Source organism: Lithobates pipiens, unplaced genomic scaffold (genome assembly GCF_037356315.1).
Source record: "Lithobates pipiens isolate NorthernLeopardFrog02 unplaced genomic scaffold, aLitPip1_a1.2 Scaffold_27, whole genome shotgun sequence".
Taxonomy (NCBI): Eukaryota; Metazoa; Chordata; class Amphibia; order Anura; family Ranidae; genus Lithobates; species Lithobates pipiens.
This window is the reverse complement of record NW_027507788.1, coordinates 99,618,605-99,634,173: the sequence shown is the minus strand read 5'-3', so window position 1 is coordinate 99,634,173 and position 15,569 is coordinate 99,618,605. Positions and strand designations below refer to the sequence as shown.

The 15,569-nt window shown below is 43.7% G+C and overlaps 1 protein-coding gene across 1 annotated transcript in view; it reads left to right on the top strand.

Moving 5' to 3' along the window:
- The window catches only part of LOC143934027 (carbonic anhydrase-related protein 10-like), an 826,513-nt gene that overhangs the window by 576,676 nt on the left and 234,268 nt on the right, over positions 1–15,569 (top strand). Inside the window, exon 5 of the mRNA XM_077457267.1 lies at positions 7,841–7,936. Within this exon, the coding sequence (XP_077313393.1) occupies positions 7,841–7,936 (96 nt within the window). The remainder of the gene's footprint in view (positions 1–7,840; positions 7,937–15,569) is intronic.

Below are 15,569 nucleotides of genomic sequence, written 5' to 3'. Positions count from 1 at the left end.
AGGTAAGGTGTATCTCTTTCTCTTATAGTGACAGAGAAAACAATTATTTTTTAATTTTTTTGTAGTTTGTAGTGTACAGGGCTTACAATTTCTATATATTGCTATGTGTGTCTCTGTTGAGTCTCTGTTGAGAAAATTCCTCTACTTTTAAGGTAGCCACTGTGACAAAAAGTGAGGGAAAAATCTTCTCAACAGGGACATAGACAGCATAAAAAAAATAACAGGGGTTCTAACCATTTTTAGTGCTGTGAAAATTGTTGGCACTATATAAGTAAATCTTTTTAAATAATAATGATAATAATATTATGATCTATTCAAAACCAATTTGCAAAAGTGTTCAACACCGTAAGGCTAACCAAAAGCAGAGTGGATGGAGGAAACTGCAATGCTAGCTATTGTATTCAGACAGTCAAATCATCCATAGTTGTCTAAATACCCAAACAGTTACTGCATCTGATAGCATGCAGTCACTGTCTGACCAGCAATTTTTCACTTAAACTTTGTCAAATCAATTTTGTTCAGTTGGGTGGTGCAGACGGATTCAGCAGGAATCAATGGAAATTCAAACTGTGTATGGCTAACATTAGTTAATAACCTTATATGTAAACAAATCTTCTAAAATACAGTCTGTCCTAAGTTTATTATCTGTGACTTGGCATAATAAGGATGGCCATGAATATTAGAGGGTGGTTGGACATGCAGGTATGAAAGTCTATTGAACACTGCATATGATTCTGTAAACTTACAGGGTTGGTTGTCTAGACCAGTGGTTCCTAACCTCAGTACTCAAGTATCCCAAACAGGCTATGTTTTGGGAATGTCTCTTATGCCGCGTACACACGTAGCGGACTATCCGACGTACTTAGTCTGGCGGACTTCCCGCCAGTAGTCTGGCGGACTTCCCGCTAGACTGTCCGTCTGACTTTCCGAACGAACAGGCTACTTGCCCACACACGGCACTTTTTCAGCGGACTAATACGGCGTACTAAGTCCGCCGTACTATCCGCCCTACTTTTAAAATGAACGGACTCGCCCACGCACGCGGAGGAAAGTCCGGTCATTTCAAGCGCGTCTCCAGGTAGGCGGGGCCCGCGAAGGAGACGTCACTGGTCCCGCCGCCTGGTATGGACTTAAATGGGAACCCCAATGCCGAAAAAAATCGGCGTGGGGGTCCCCCCAGGTCCACATCAGACCCTTGTCCGAGCACGCTACCCGGCCGGCCAGGAAAGGGGGGCGAGCGAGCGGCCCCCCTCCTGAGCCGTACCAGGCCACACGCCCTCAACATGGAGGGTGCCTTGAGGAAGGGGGGCCGCGTGGTCCCCCCACCCCAAAGCACCTTGTCCCCATGTTGATGAGGACAAGGGCCTCTTCCCGACAACCCTGGCTGTCGGGGTCTGCGGGCGAGGGGCTTATCGGAATCCGGGAGCCCCCTTTAATAAGGGGGCCCCCAGATACCGGCCCCCCGCCCTATGTGAATGAGTATGGGGTACAATGTACCCCTACCCATTCACCTGTAAAATAAAGTACAAAAAAAAACACAACACACAAGATAAAATAATTTATTGCACAGCTCCGGGGGTCTTCCGTCTTCGGGGGTCTTCTTGTAGCTCTTTTGCTAGCGGAGGAGCCCGGCTTTCTTCCTCGCCGCCGGCCTCTTCTTCCGACTTCGAGGGTCTTGTCCCCCTCTTCGGTTCTTCTGCAGGCGGTGGCCCAGTCTTCTGTCGCCGCCGCCGCCTTCCGTTCTTCTTCTCCTTCTTTTCCTGGAGATGTTGACTCAACGCTCTCTGTGGCCGCAATGCCAGGGACGCACTGCGCGGCGAATTATATAGGGACAAGGGGCGGGGTCATCGGTTGATGTCACATTGGTTGATGTCACATGGTGACCCCGCCCCCTTATGATGTCACATTCGCGGAGGATGCTAGGACTGTCACCATGTGACATCAACCCATGTGACATCAACCGATGACCCCGCCCCTTGTCCCTATATAAGTCGCCGTGCAGCACGTCCCTGGCATTGCGGCCGGAGAGAGCTTCGAGACAACATCTCCAGGAGAAGAAGGAGAAGAAGAAGAAGAATGGAAGGCAGCGACAGCGGTGGCGGCGGTGACAGAAGACCGGGCCACTGCCTGTAAAAGAGCTATAAGAAGGCTCAGTGGCACCGGCAGAAGAACCGAAGAGGGGGACAAGACCCCCGAAGTCGGAAGAAGAGGCCAGCGGCGAGGAAGAAAACTGGGCTCCTCCGCTAGCAAAAGAGCTACAAGAAGATAGCGGAGGAGTCTGGCGAGAAGACCCCCGAAGACGGAAGACCCCCGGAGCTGTGCAATAAATTATTTTATCTTGTGTGTTGTGTTTTTTTTGTACTTTATTTTACAGGTGAATTGGTAGGGGTACATTGTACCCCATACTCATTCACATAGGGTGGGGCTCCTGGATTCTGATAAGCCCCCCGCCCGCAGACCCCGACAACCAACGGGTTGTCAGGAAGAGGCCCTTGTCCTCATCAACATGGGGACAAGGTGCTTTGGGGTGGGGGGACCGCACGGCCCCCCCTTCCTCAAGGCACCCCCCCATGTTGAGGGCGCGCGGCCTGGTACTGCTCAGGAGGGGGCCGCTCGCTCGCCCCCCTTTCCTGGCCGGCCGGGTAGCGTGCTCGGACAAGGGTCTGATGTGGACCTGGGGGGGACCCCCACGCCGATTTTTTTCGGCGTTGGGGTTCCCCTTTAAGTCCATACCAGGCAGCGGGGCCAGCGAAGTCTCCTTCACGGGCCCCGCCTACCTGGAGACCCGCTCGAATGAGCGGACTTTTCTCCAGGCGGGAAAAGTCAGTTAATTTCAAAAGTACGGCGGACTGGCACACACATGGCTGGATTGTCTGCCGAAATGCGAGTCCGGCGGGAAGATTGGAGTGCAAAACTACTTTCTAAGTCCGCCGTACTTTCGGGTCAAAAAAGTATGCCGGAGGCTACACACGGGGGGATTGTCCGGCGGACTTGAGTTTGCCGGATTTTTCCACCCGCTTGTTTGATCGTGTGTACGCGGCATTAGATACAATAGCTGTCTAAAATACCAAGCCATTGACTCTGATTTAAAGCACCTGTGCAAGACAAGGGACAACCTGCAAACCTGGCCTGTTGGGGGTACTTGGGGACTGGGGTTGAGAACCACTTGTCTAGACAGATCTGCCCATACCATCTTAATTTATATTTGTATAGGGGTAATTAGAGTTTAGTGAAGTCATTTTAACCTTCTTGTAAGTGGCAGATAAAATTTAGGCTACTTACTCACCGATATGTAATATCAGCTGTATCTGCTCATAGAGATACAAACATCATTTTCATTGTCTTTTTACACTCATCTATAACCTTAACCATTAAATCTTGTTAGAATCCAAATGGACCACAGTTGCAGCAGTCCATTGATTTATGTGTCAGAAAAATCATGGAACCCAGCTGCAGAAATTCTACACCAAGATAAATGGGCTGTTTGTTGCCTAGAGATGGAAGCAGATTATGGATACATAAGAAAACACTCATGGGACATCATGTGGAGTAAAAGAAAACCTAATTAATTCTTCTTTTTTAGAACAAGCCATTTCTTTTATTACATAGATATAATTTTTATATGTTAATATTTTATGCTGCATTTATTTACTTGTAACCTACAACTTTATCTGTAGTTATCTCTTTCTAGGAAGAGCTTTAACCGAGTATTTAATCATCCCCATAGTAACATATTAAACAGAAGGTGTTTTAGAAGCGCTCATCATGCAATGCAACTGTTATCTTAATGAACTAACTGCAGATAACAATTATGCTTCATTTAGCACACAATATTAACAATCCTATGCAGGTAGCTAGTTCTTCTTCTATGGAGAACATCTGCAGAATGAGCAGATTTGAACGCATGCTGCTTCTATTAAAGGGAAAGGCTATTCAATTTGGCTGCAGAAAAATGCTAGTAAGTGAAAACACCTCCTGCTGCCTTATATCTTTTGAGGACTCCAATCGTGACATTTCTCTGCAGGATATTTTGAGGCTGGTTTACCAAATAAACTGATAATATTCACACAATAAAACTGTATAATTATTCTCTTCAATTATCCAGTCATTTAAACTGCAAATTCTGGATTTTTTTTTCAATTTCTTCATGATTGTATAACTTAAGCCTAGTACACACTACTAGTTTGTCTTTTTCACCCAACCTAGCCGGCTGAAAAAAAAAAGAACTGACAGCTCAGGTTGGAGCTGCTGTACTAACAATACAATGAGGTACAGCAATCTCCCCTGCTGTTCTGTTGTTTGTTGACAGAGGGAGAACACTCCAGTCAGCACTCTCAGTCATTGGCTGAGAGCGCTGATCGGGAACCTGTTAGCAGACCTTTTTTGGCAGAAGCCACCTACAGTACACACAATCCAAATGTTGGCCACATTCTATTGAACCAACCAATGCTGCCTGACATTCGGCCCTTATGTCTAAAGACAAAAATGATGGTCCCAGTGACTGCACATCTATGTGGTTCCTAGGATCAATGTAAAAGTGACAACCTCAGCCTGGACTCCAACTAGGCTACGTCCCAGACATGTTTCCCTCCGTACCTCAGGGCTTAGTCTTGGGGTATGTGTGCACTAGGCTTTAAGGGGATATTAAGGGAATATTCACACAGTATATTGTGGGAAGATTCACAACTATTTTAGTAAACCATTTGTGTATGCCCTGCCAGCCATGTCTTCTAACTATATTGCAACAGACGAGTCTCAGTAGACCTTCAGCAATCTCAATAATGTACCAGGAACAAAAATTCATTGGGGTCCCTTCTGTGAGTTGGATAATTAGTAGCAAAGTTTGGGACTTTATATGAATCATGCAGCGAGGGAGATTACACGACATAATGATGTCTGGCAAGTAATACATGTTTGTGACCATTGCTAATGCATAGTAACAAGGTACAAACAAAATAAGGTAAAAAAATGGAAAAACTTTAATCCGGAAACATAATATATTTTACGTATAATAACACATTGGTATAGCAGCACAATGGTAACACAATGGTAACATCATAAAATGACCAGACTCATTGATACTTGTCCCCACAAGGATAAAAATATAAATATATTCTAATTGGTAGGCTCCAAAGAAAAGCATAGACTAGATAGTATATGAGGGTAGTACAAAGAGCATCGAACAGCTTGATGCATTTTGTGGCTACATTACCACTCTTCAGGAGCAGATGCAATATAAGTGTCTACAAGAGTATTGAGAATAAGTATTAGATAGAACAATGATTAAAAAGAAAAATCATATAAAACTAAATCACCCACTCATACTTACAGAGCAATCATGAGTATAAGTAAGGACAATGGAGGGCAAGAACCGGCCGGGCAGATCAATAGCCATGGGAGTTGAGTCGGTTATCCCCAGATGCAGATGGAAAAGGGCATACCCTGGGGAACAAGCCCCCCCCCCCCCCCCCCATGGTGGTGGAAAAGGATTGAAACCACTTGTGTAGATGGTCCATCTAAAAAATTATTATTAAAATGATGTATGTAAATGGGTGAAGTAGTGACTGTTGCTTGCTGCTATATAGGTTAATAAGTGGAAATGTGTATCAACCAGAGGGGTGATAATAAAATTGGATGTAAATAGATATAAAGGAGGGAAAAGAGGATGGTGTGAGAGTGGTTAGATAAAGATGCATATGCATAAGGTGGTAATATCAACTAATACCTAAAATTACCTATGTAGGTGACCCAGTCTAAAAAAAAGCCTAGTGTCCAAAAAACAAAACAAATAGACAAAAATCTGTGTGGGGGGTGTCTTGTGAGGTAAAAGGAGTATAATGACTCCAATACAGCTGGGAATGACCACCAACGACATGCCGCCGTCAAAAGGGAAGCATAACTGCACCGAACAAGCGGTAGATACCCTTGCATATTAATGCAGCAGCGCCTCGTAGAGAACGCTGATGGAAATGGCACCGCGCCTGCATGCCAACGCCAGTGGTGATGACGTGGCACGAATGTTGTGGAAAAACGTGGCGGCAATGAGTCAAGTGGTGCCCACTCATATCAAGACGAAAGGAGGGAAAGGGGAGGCCCCACGAAGCTCATTGCAACTCCTGGGGCCAATGAAGGTCCCAGCCAGGCAAAGAGCCCAGCATGTCAAACCCAAACCCCATGGGGCATCCAAGAAAAATGGGTGAAAAATAAAGAAAGGGGAAGAGTGTATGACAGGGACCTGAAACCGATTCGGGCTCACAGCGTACACTCCCCACCAAACCTCCCATACTGGGACTGATAGGACCTTTTGTAAGTTGGTGTAGCTGCAAAGTCATATGCAAAGGTTTTTTTATTGATGTTTAGGAGATTTTTACTGATTTCCTATTCCAGTGACCACTCAGGAAATGAGGGACTACAGACAGCAATAACACAAGTTCTAGGGAATCTAAGAGACATTATTTTTGTGCAAAAATTTAATTGTCAAGACTGGTAAGAATTAGTATCAAAGTTAGCTCAGTCACAGTGTTTACCACTAGCGATTAAGTAGCGATCGATTACTAAACAGATGGAACAAATGACTTCCTATGTAGTGAGGATAGGGATACACAAGCAATTAAATAACTTTGCTACTGAGAATAATAACAACTTGTTGATTGGTATCTCAGTAGAACCATATTGTTTGGGGGGGAGGGGGCGCAAAAAAAGATGACTTTCGACAACTGGTTAAATCCTTTAGCAAAATAATTTAATCACCCTTACCTATATTTCATAAGTAGGAGATAGTAGTGATTATTCACACACATATTTGGAGCAATGTGTGATCATGTGTGTTCAATCACTACTGCATGCCACGTTTGTAGTTTTCACCTAAGAGCCATTTGTGGCATCTGTGCAGTGAAACATTCCTGTTATTAGCATGATTGAGCTACTAAATATATTTAGATTCTGAGCACCTAAAAAAAAAAACATACCCAAGGTAGAAATTAAATTTAAGCACAAACCAAAAGATAATGTCATTTTTCTATAACATGTATCCATGAACCTAACAATCCATGGGTATCACATAGTAGGAGAGCACTGAGTATATATGGTTACAGAGAGAGCTCTATTCAACCTCTGAATAAATTCTCACAAAAAAAAAACAAATCGGTGGGGGACAGGGCAATCTACCTACTGGATTTTTTTGAAAGATAGATCCCACCTGAATCTATCAGTGGACTCTAAATACTTATATGCAGTCTTTTTAAAACTATTCAACAAAGAGCCCCTTCCTGCTCATTATATTCTGGCTGTGCTCCCCTCACTTTGCATATAAGACATGCTTCACGTGGGTTTATGATGCAGGGCAGTGGTGTCCTCTGGCCCATGGTAGATCTTCTATATATTCAGTACAATGGAAGTAATCATGGTAAATGTGCAATGAGTCTTCACCAGTTTGAATGAAATAAATTTATGAATGTTAGAACCTTTATATAAGTCAGGGAGTGTCCATACTTTTAATTACTGTTTTTTTTTTGTTTATTTGTATACTGTCTTATATTGTGTTGTATGCAAAGATCTAAGATTGTATCTTAATGAAATTCTACTCAAATTATTTTTAAAATATTATCACAAGAATAATTCTGAGCATTGTTTCCTACAGAGTCTTTATTTCTCATGCTGGTTTAAATTTCACTGTTCTTTCCTTTCCTTTCTTTTTTCCATGTACCTATTAATCCGTGCTTGTCCATGCCTGATCTCCCTTGTTCCTATTTATCCATCTTGTCTCTTTGTAACTATGACCTCTGACTTTCTGTCTTCTCTTTAGTTACTGACCTTGTGAGATATCGTTCTCTTATTACAGGTACAGCTGATTCATTATAACCAGGATCTGTACAGTAATGTCAGTGAGGCTTCCCGCAACCCCAATGGCCTGGCTATAATCTCTTTGCTCGTGAATGTGAGTTCTGTGTTTTACTACACTCTATTCAAACTTTGGTCATTTCTTTTAGTAAAAAGGAAAGAATTTTTTCCAACTTTTTTTAGAAATGTATATTTTTGTGCTATGCATGACTATCTTTACATGAAGAAGTTGCTTAAAATGTCATATTAAAGTCCGGTCAAAATCTAACTAAGCCTAAAGTGAAACTTCACTCTCCCAATCAACATTGGTTATTTTTAATGCTGCTGGCATTAGTACATAGATAGGAAAGTTTATCATATTTACTTGTTTTTAAAAATATATATTTTTTTACATTTCAGTAACTTCCTGGTTTCTTGCCGGGGCAAATTATGTCATACATCCCATAAGTCTTCAGGAGGAGAGGAGGAGGAGTTTTCTCAGCTAGGCACACTCTCTTGCATGCATGCTTTTTAAAGTGATTTTTCCACAAAATAAAGCATAGACACATGGATGGATAGGCGAGTTTGTTTCGAATATTAAAAATGAATGAAATTGTGTTTTTTGTTTGTAGTGCTCAGATGCAGTGAAGATCCACTTTAAGGCTGGGTTCACACTGATGCAAATTGGATGTGGGTTTCCCCGCATTCCAATTCACATGACAGGAGAGTGTGGCCGGCTCTCAATGGAGCCAGTTTACACATCTCCGGGGTGGCTGCAGTCTGCATTGCAGAAGGGTCCTGTGCATCTTCTGGTCAATTTCAGGTGCGAATTCAGACAAAAATTTGGACCTGATTCACACCTGAAATGGTGAACAGACACGTACCCCCTGCTGTGAGCCGTGGCCACAGCTAGTGTGAACCCATCTTAATACTATTCCCCCTATTCTAAGCCATATGCTAACTACACTGTAAATGACAAATGTGTATACTTACCTAATCTAAGGGCACTCTGGTCTGGTCCCGTGATCAGCTCCCAGCATTTAGTGAAGAGGAGAGACAGTGGACAACGGATGATTCATAGAAAGTCAGTGAGTGACATCACCACCCAGGATCTACAGCCCTTGTTATTGCTCTACTCATTACAATGAAGCTGGCTGTTGTGGAGATAATGAGGCTGGACCAGAGCACCCTTATGCCGCGTACACACGGTCGGAGAATCCGTCGGAATGTGTCCTATCGGACTGTGTCATCAGATAATCCGACTGTATGTGGTATGCATCGGACTGATTCCGTCCGAATCTCCGTCGGACCCAATTTTCCAACATGTTGGAAATATTTCCCGACCAACTGGGCCGGACGGACCTAATCCGATCATGTGTAGAGCATTTTCATCGGACCAAGTGCCACGCATGCTCAGATCAAATTCCTACATCAAAGCTATTGGCTACTAGCCTGAATGTAGTCCCATCGTAACGAAATTACGTCACCGCGTTCTTGGCAACCGCTAAATCAGACAACTTGGCCCGACCATGTGTATGCAACAGTTTCGGACACAATCCGTCGGACTAAATCCGACAGACAAAATCCGACGGATTTGGTTGGCAAAATCTCCGACCGTGTGTACGTGGGCTTAGAGTAGGCAAGTATACACACCTTTTCTTTACAGGGTAAATAGAATTGAGCTTAGAATGAGGATGGGAGCAGTACCAGTAGAAGGTCATCTATAACCCAGGTTGAACATGGCAAATTGCCCCCCCAAGATGTATGAGCATTATGTGCAAGCAAAAATCCCCTCCCCCCAAAGAATGGAGTGCTAATAGGCATGCTTAACTACAATCCTCTCATTCCACATATGCTCCCAACACAATTACCCCCCCTCAAAAAAAATTATTCTTCCCCCTTTCTAGCATAAATCCTCTACCCCTCAAATATTATCACAAACCCCCCAAATCCCCCATGCTAGCACACCTCCCAAAATTTCCCCTCCTGCCATCCCACCAAATTCCCTCTCCCAACACATATCCCCCCAATCTTCTTGTGGTGCCCCCCAAACCTCACATAATACCACAGTGTCCAGGGCAGTCATCCCTCCTGCTCACCCCTTCTCCCAGCCCTGGGTGGGAATAGGTTTAAGCTTAGTTCGATTTTGACCGAACTTCTACTGTTAGGCCCCATTCACACCTGAGTGTTTTGTAGCTTGAAGCCTGAAGCTACAAAATGCTGGAGGGGAGAAAATCTATTATTCTCAATGGAGATGGTTCACAGCTCCACTCCAAGTCACCTGAAGTCGAACGCCTGAAACTCAAACAAGTTCTGGACCCTTTTTTGTCGCTCAAATCGGGCAGATTTGGACGTTTTTCTTCTTTTTACATTGGTGACCATTTGCCCTGCATAAAATCGGGGCAAAATGTGGTAAAAAAAAAAAACACAGCAAAATTGTGGTAAAAATCACTGCAAACAACGACGCAAAATCACGGTAAAATTACATGATTTTATGCCTGAAAATGCTATGCTCAGGTGTGAATGGGGCCTTAGTGATGTGATAAAACAATATAATTTAACAAACTGAACCATCCAAATGTTTCTAGGGTCTTGTAAAATATATAATATATTATATACAGATCTTATCAATATATACAGTCGTCACAAAACCATATTTCTGTTTATTGTTTTTAAAGTGGTTTTAAACCAAAAAGCAATCATTAATTATTTTGCAGCTTACCAATTCTTAGATGTGATGGCTGTAATAGTTTTCTTTTTAAGCTTTCTCTCTTTTATTTTAGTTTTTATTTATCTGGCCAGTAAAGCATCGTAGACACGATCAGATTGTTGGCAGGGGATTGTCTGTTGAAAGACTGTTGTCCTAAAATCTGACCGTTAGTACGCTCCTTCTGACAATTGTCCAACTATCGGCCAACAAATGTTGGATGGCAGGCCAGTACATTTTCAGCACACAACGACCTGTTGTCTGATTTTTGTATCATCAGTACACAAGTCCGTCACACAAAAGTCGAAAGTACAAACATGCATTCTCAGAATCAATGCTCACCAAACACAAAATTAGCAAAAGGGGCCCAAAGGGTGGCGCTCAAGAGCTGACATTCCTTGTAGTACGTCACAATGTTCTGTTTGTTGGCCAACAATTGTGTACCATTAGTATGCAAGAGAAGTTCCTGGCCTCGCCCTTTGGACACAAATTAGACGCTCGGTTGGCCAACAATCGGATTGTGTGCACGAGGCTTTAGACTTTTTTTTCTCAACAGAACAAACTGTCATGCAGATATAGCAGTGAGAGGGCTGAGACAAATTATTTAACACTGACAGGGGTGCTTACAATGACCTGTTTTTATTTATGTAAAACCTTAATTCCAAAATAAAATAAAACTCTTGCTGTGATTGCCTAAAAATGTGGATTTTGTCACAGATTTTTAAGTGTATCTAAATCTGCTAATAAATCTAGCACTGACCTCCCCCCCAGACTGACAATGCTACTGTCCAAAGGTGGCTCTGTTGCTCCTTCATCCAAAGTGTAGGCTAATGCAAGAAATGTATTACTTGCCAGATCATTAGGTAAAAACAGATGGGGAAAAAAGCCAAAAAAAAAGCCTACTCACTACATCTAAGGATTGGTAAGCTGTAATATAATACATTGTTGATTTTCGGGTTGAATTAAGATTGAACTATATGTGTATTTGCCTAATAACACTGCCTAATAGCACTGTTCAGGGTTTGTTCAAACTATGTCCGCTGAGCTGCATATTTCAGCACACAAATTATTGTTTTTTTTTGTTTTTGTTTTTTATGTGACCTGTACACACTATATATGTACAGTGGTGTGCAGAAAAAAGCAGTTCAAAGGACATGGTGTGAACAAAATACACGATATTACCAAAAATATTGGGACACCTGCCATAAAAAAATGGATGAGCAAGTTTGGGGTGGAGAAACTTGACTGGCCTGCACACAGTCCTGACCTAAACCTGATAGAACACCTTTGGGGTGAATTAGAGTGGAGACTGTGAGCCAGGCCTTTCCGATCCACATCACTACCTGACCTCATAAATGTGTTTCTGGAAGAATGGTCAAACATTCCCATAGGCCCACTTCTAAACTTTGTGGACAGTCTTTCAAGATGAGTTGAAGCTGTTATAGCTGCAAAGAGTGGGCCAACTTAATATTAAAGCCTATGACTTTAAGCCTGGGATGCCATTAAGGTTCATGTGAGTGTAAAGGCAGGCGTCCCAATACTTTTGGTAATATAGTGTATGTTGACTATAGTGTCTGAAATACTAGAATAAAAAACACATTACACAGTAAGCAAGCAAAGATGTGACCATCACGCTGAATATTATTTTCGGGTATGCTTTTAGTGAGAAAAATACCAGCCTCTATGAGACTGGAGAGGGGCAAGGAATATTCCCTGACAAGTCTCAGCTGGACCCAAAAGCGATTTTGAAGGTCTTGCTTTCATGCCATAGTGACTTGTTTTAAAGACAATAAAAAAAGCTATTTTTTTTTATCGTAAATATTCAGTGGTCATAAAGGTATTCCAGAGCAGTGGTTCTCAACCTGAGGGTTGGGACTAGGGATGAGCTTCGAGTTTGAGTCGAACTCATGTTCGACTCGAACATTGCCTGTTCGTCTGTTCGCCGAACAGCGAACGATTTGGGGTGTTCGCGGCGAATTCGAAAAGCCGCAGAACACGGCCCGGACACTATCCGATAGGCAGACACCTTGTGTCAGAACACCGGGATTCCCGCAGTGTCTCCGGTGGAGACAGGATGGATGCGCTGGAAGGAGAGATCACCCATTGCTGGGTCAGATCACCCATCGCTGGACCCCAGAGAGATGATTATCCATTGCTGGATAGCAAGAGTGGATTACCACCACTTTTTTTTTTTTTTTAATAAAGGACTTTTCCCAACGGTGTGTGTGTGTTTTTCTAAAAAAAATGACACTTTCTTTGTGAAATGGTAGGGGTACTTTTGTACCCCCTTACTATTTAAAACAGGGGGGCAGGATCTGGGGGTCCCCTTGTTGAAGGGGGCTTCCAGATTATGATAAGCCCCCTGCCCGTAGACCCCCACAACTACTGGCCAGGGTTGAAGGGATGAGGCCCTTGTCCCCATCAACATGGGGACATGGTGCTTTGAGGGGTCACAGACCCCCAAAGCATCCTCCCAATGTTGAGGGCATGTGGCCTGGTACGGTTCAGGAGGGGGGGCACTCTCTCATCCCCCCCTCTTTTCCTGCGGCCTGCCAGGTTGCGTGCTCAGATAAAGGGTCTGGTATGGATTTTTGGGGGGAACTCCATGCCATTTAAAAAAAAAAATGTCGTGGAGTTCCCCTTAAAATCCATACAGGTCTGGTATGGATATTTGGGGGGAACCCCACGTCATTTTTTTAAAAATGATCGGGGTTTTTGATCGGGGTTCCCCTTAATATCCATACCAGAGCTGAAGGGCCTGGCAATTGAATTTGGGGGATCCCCACGCTTTTTTTTTTTAACAATGACTTTTAATGACTGTTATCTGTATTATGGGAGCCGACAATTCATTGTAGCCACGAGTGCTTTTAATTGACTTTTTTTCCTGCAGAAATGTCACTTGTCAATCCTGTGCAGGGACAGTTCTAAGCACGGGAAACATGCGCCCCTTTACAGGCATACTATAGACACCCCCCAGGTACGAAATTTAAAGGAATACTACACTTTAATTGTTTCACTGCAAGAGTTATTAAAATCACTGCTCCTGAAAAAACTGCCGTTTTTAAAACTTTTTTTTGCATTGATACATGTCCCCTGAAGCAGGACCCATATTAGCCTTTAAAATTAGCACTTTTGATTTTGAACGTTTGAGTCCCATAAACCTTAATAGGGTTCTAAAGTTCACACGAAGATCCTTAGTTGGGACTAGGGGTGCAACGGATCGGCACCAGTCTGCGATCCCAACGGGTCACCCCGCTCGGATCGGCACACATAGGAAAGGCCGCGGCTTCGTACTAGTTCCAGAGCGGCGGCCATCTTGGTACACCCGTTGATGTTTACAATGTGATTGCTCCATGGCGGAGGATCTCCTGTAAACAAACCGGCATCATGATGACGCCGGTTCCTCTCTCCCCTCTCTGTACTGATCTGTACAGTGGAGGGGAGAAATCGGATGGCAGCCACAGCCATCCCAGCAATACCCTGCCAATACTTTGCAATACATACCCTGCCAATACTCTGCAATACATACCCTGCCAATACTCTGCAATAAATACAATGCCAATACTGTGCAATAAATACAATGCCAATACTGTGCAATAAATACCCTGCCAATACTCTGCAATACTTACCCTGTCAATACGCTGCAATACTTACCCTGCCAAAAGCTGCAATACTTACCCTGCCAATACATACCCTGCCAATACTCTGCAATAAATACCCTGCCAATACGCACCCTGCCAATACTCTGCAATACATACCCTGCCAATACTCTGCAATACACACCCTGCCAATACTCTGCAATACATACCCTGCCAATATTCTGCAATACTTACCCTGCCAATACTCTGCAATACACACCCTGCCAATACTCTGCAATACACACCCTGCCAATACTCTGCAATACTTACCCTGCCAATACTCTGCAATACCCAGCAATACTCTGCAATAACCTGTATATTGCAGTGGGGACTATATGGTGGTGGCATTTTCACAGGTTTTTGCAAATTCAATTATTATTTGCTGATCCGAAAAATGATCCGATCCGTGACTCTGATCCGAGAAACGATCCGATCCGTGAGATTTTTGATCCATTGCACCCCTAGTTTGGACCCTCTCTGGGGTCGAATGATAATTTTCCAGGGGTCACCGAATCCTGGGCTGTTCCTGAAGCCCACACCTCTCTCCCAGCCTTTTTGAGGCCACCCAACAGGGCTGTCCCTGGAGCCTGTGGCTGCCCATCAGGGCTGTTTCTGGAGCCTGTGGCCACCCAGCTGGGCTGTTTCTGGAGCCCGAGGCCGACCACTTAGCCTCTTTGTAGCTTCCCATTCAGTTCACAGCATGGCTGGGGGGGGCAGAAACTAGAGGTCAGCTGACTGGTGAAGAATGTGAATTGGGAGGGGCTAGATGAGACCCTATCTCCTGATTTTGACATAGGTTTCACACTAGGAGACACCACAAAGTCGGAGACACCACAAAGTTGGACACACCACATAGTGAAGCCAGAGACACAGTGAATAACACTACCTGTGATAATAGTTGCCATTAAAAGTCTCCACCACAGTTCTCAGATCAGCAGTTTACCTTGATAAAGAGCACCTAAGTTGGCTATGCAGAACTCCCCCCCCCCCCCCCCCAGCATTGTTAAGCATCCCGAATCCCCACCAGCACCACCACTCATCCCATTCCCCCCAACCCCCAGCAAGGAGAAAGAGAAGGAATAAAAATAGAGAATACATGGAAGGGAGAGGAAAACAGGGGGAGGAACAAAGAAAAAAGGGAGAGAAAGAATAAAAGAAAGAACAAGAAAGAAGGCTAGAGAAAGGGATGGGGAAAAAACATGAAGTAGGATAGCAGGCAATAATACGGAAAGAAAGGAGAACAAAAGAGAAAGAGTGGTACATCCTAAAATGTACCTTAAAGAGGAAGTAAACCCTGATGAGTTTACTTCCTCTTTCATTTCCTGCAAAGGTAAAGCATAATGGACTACTATGCATCGCATAGTAGTCCATTATGTGTCACTTACCTTACACAGGAGCCAGCGATG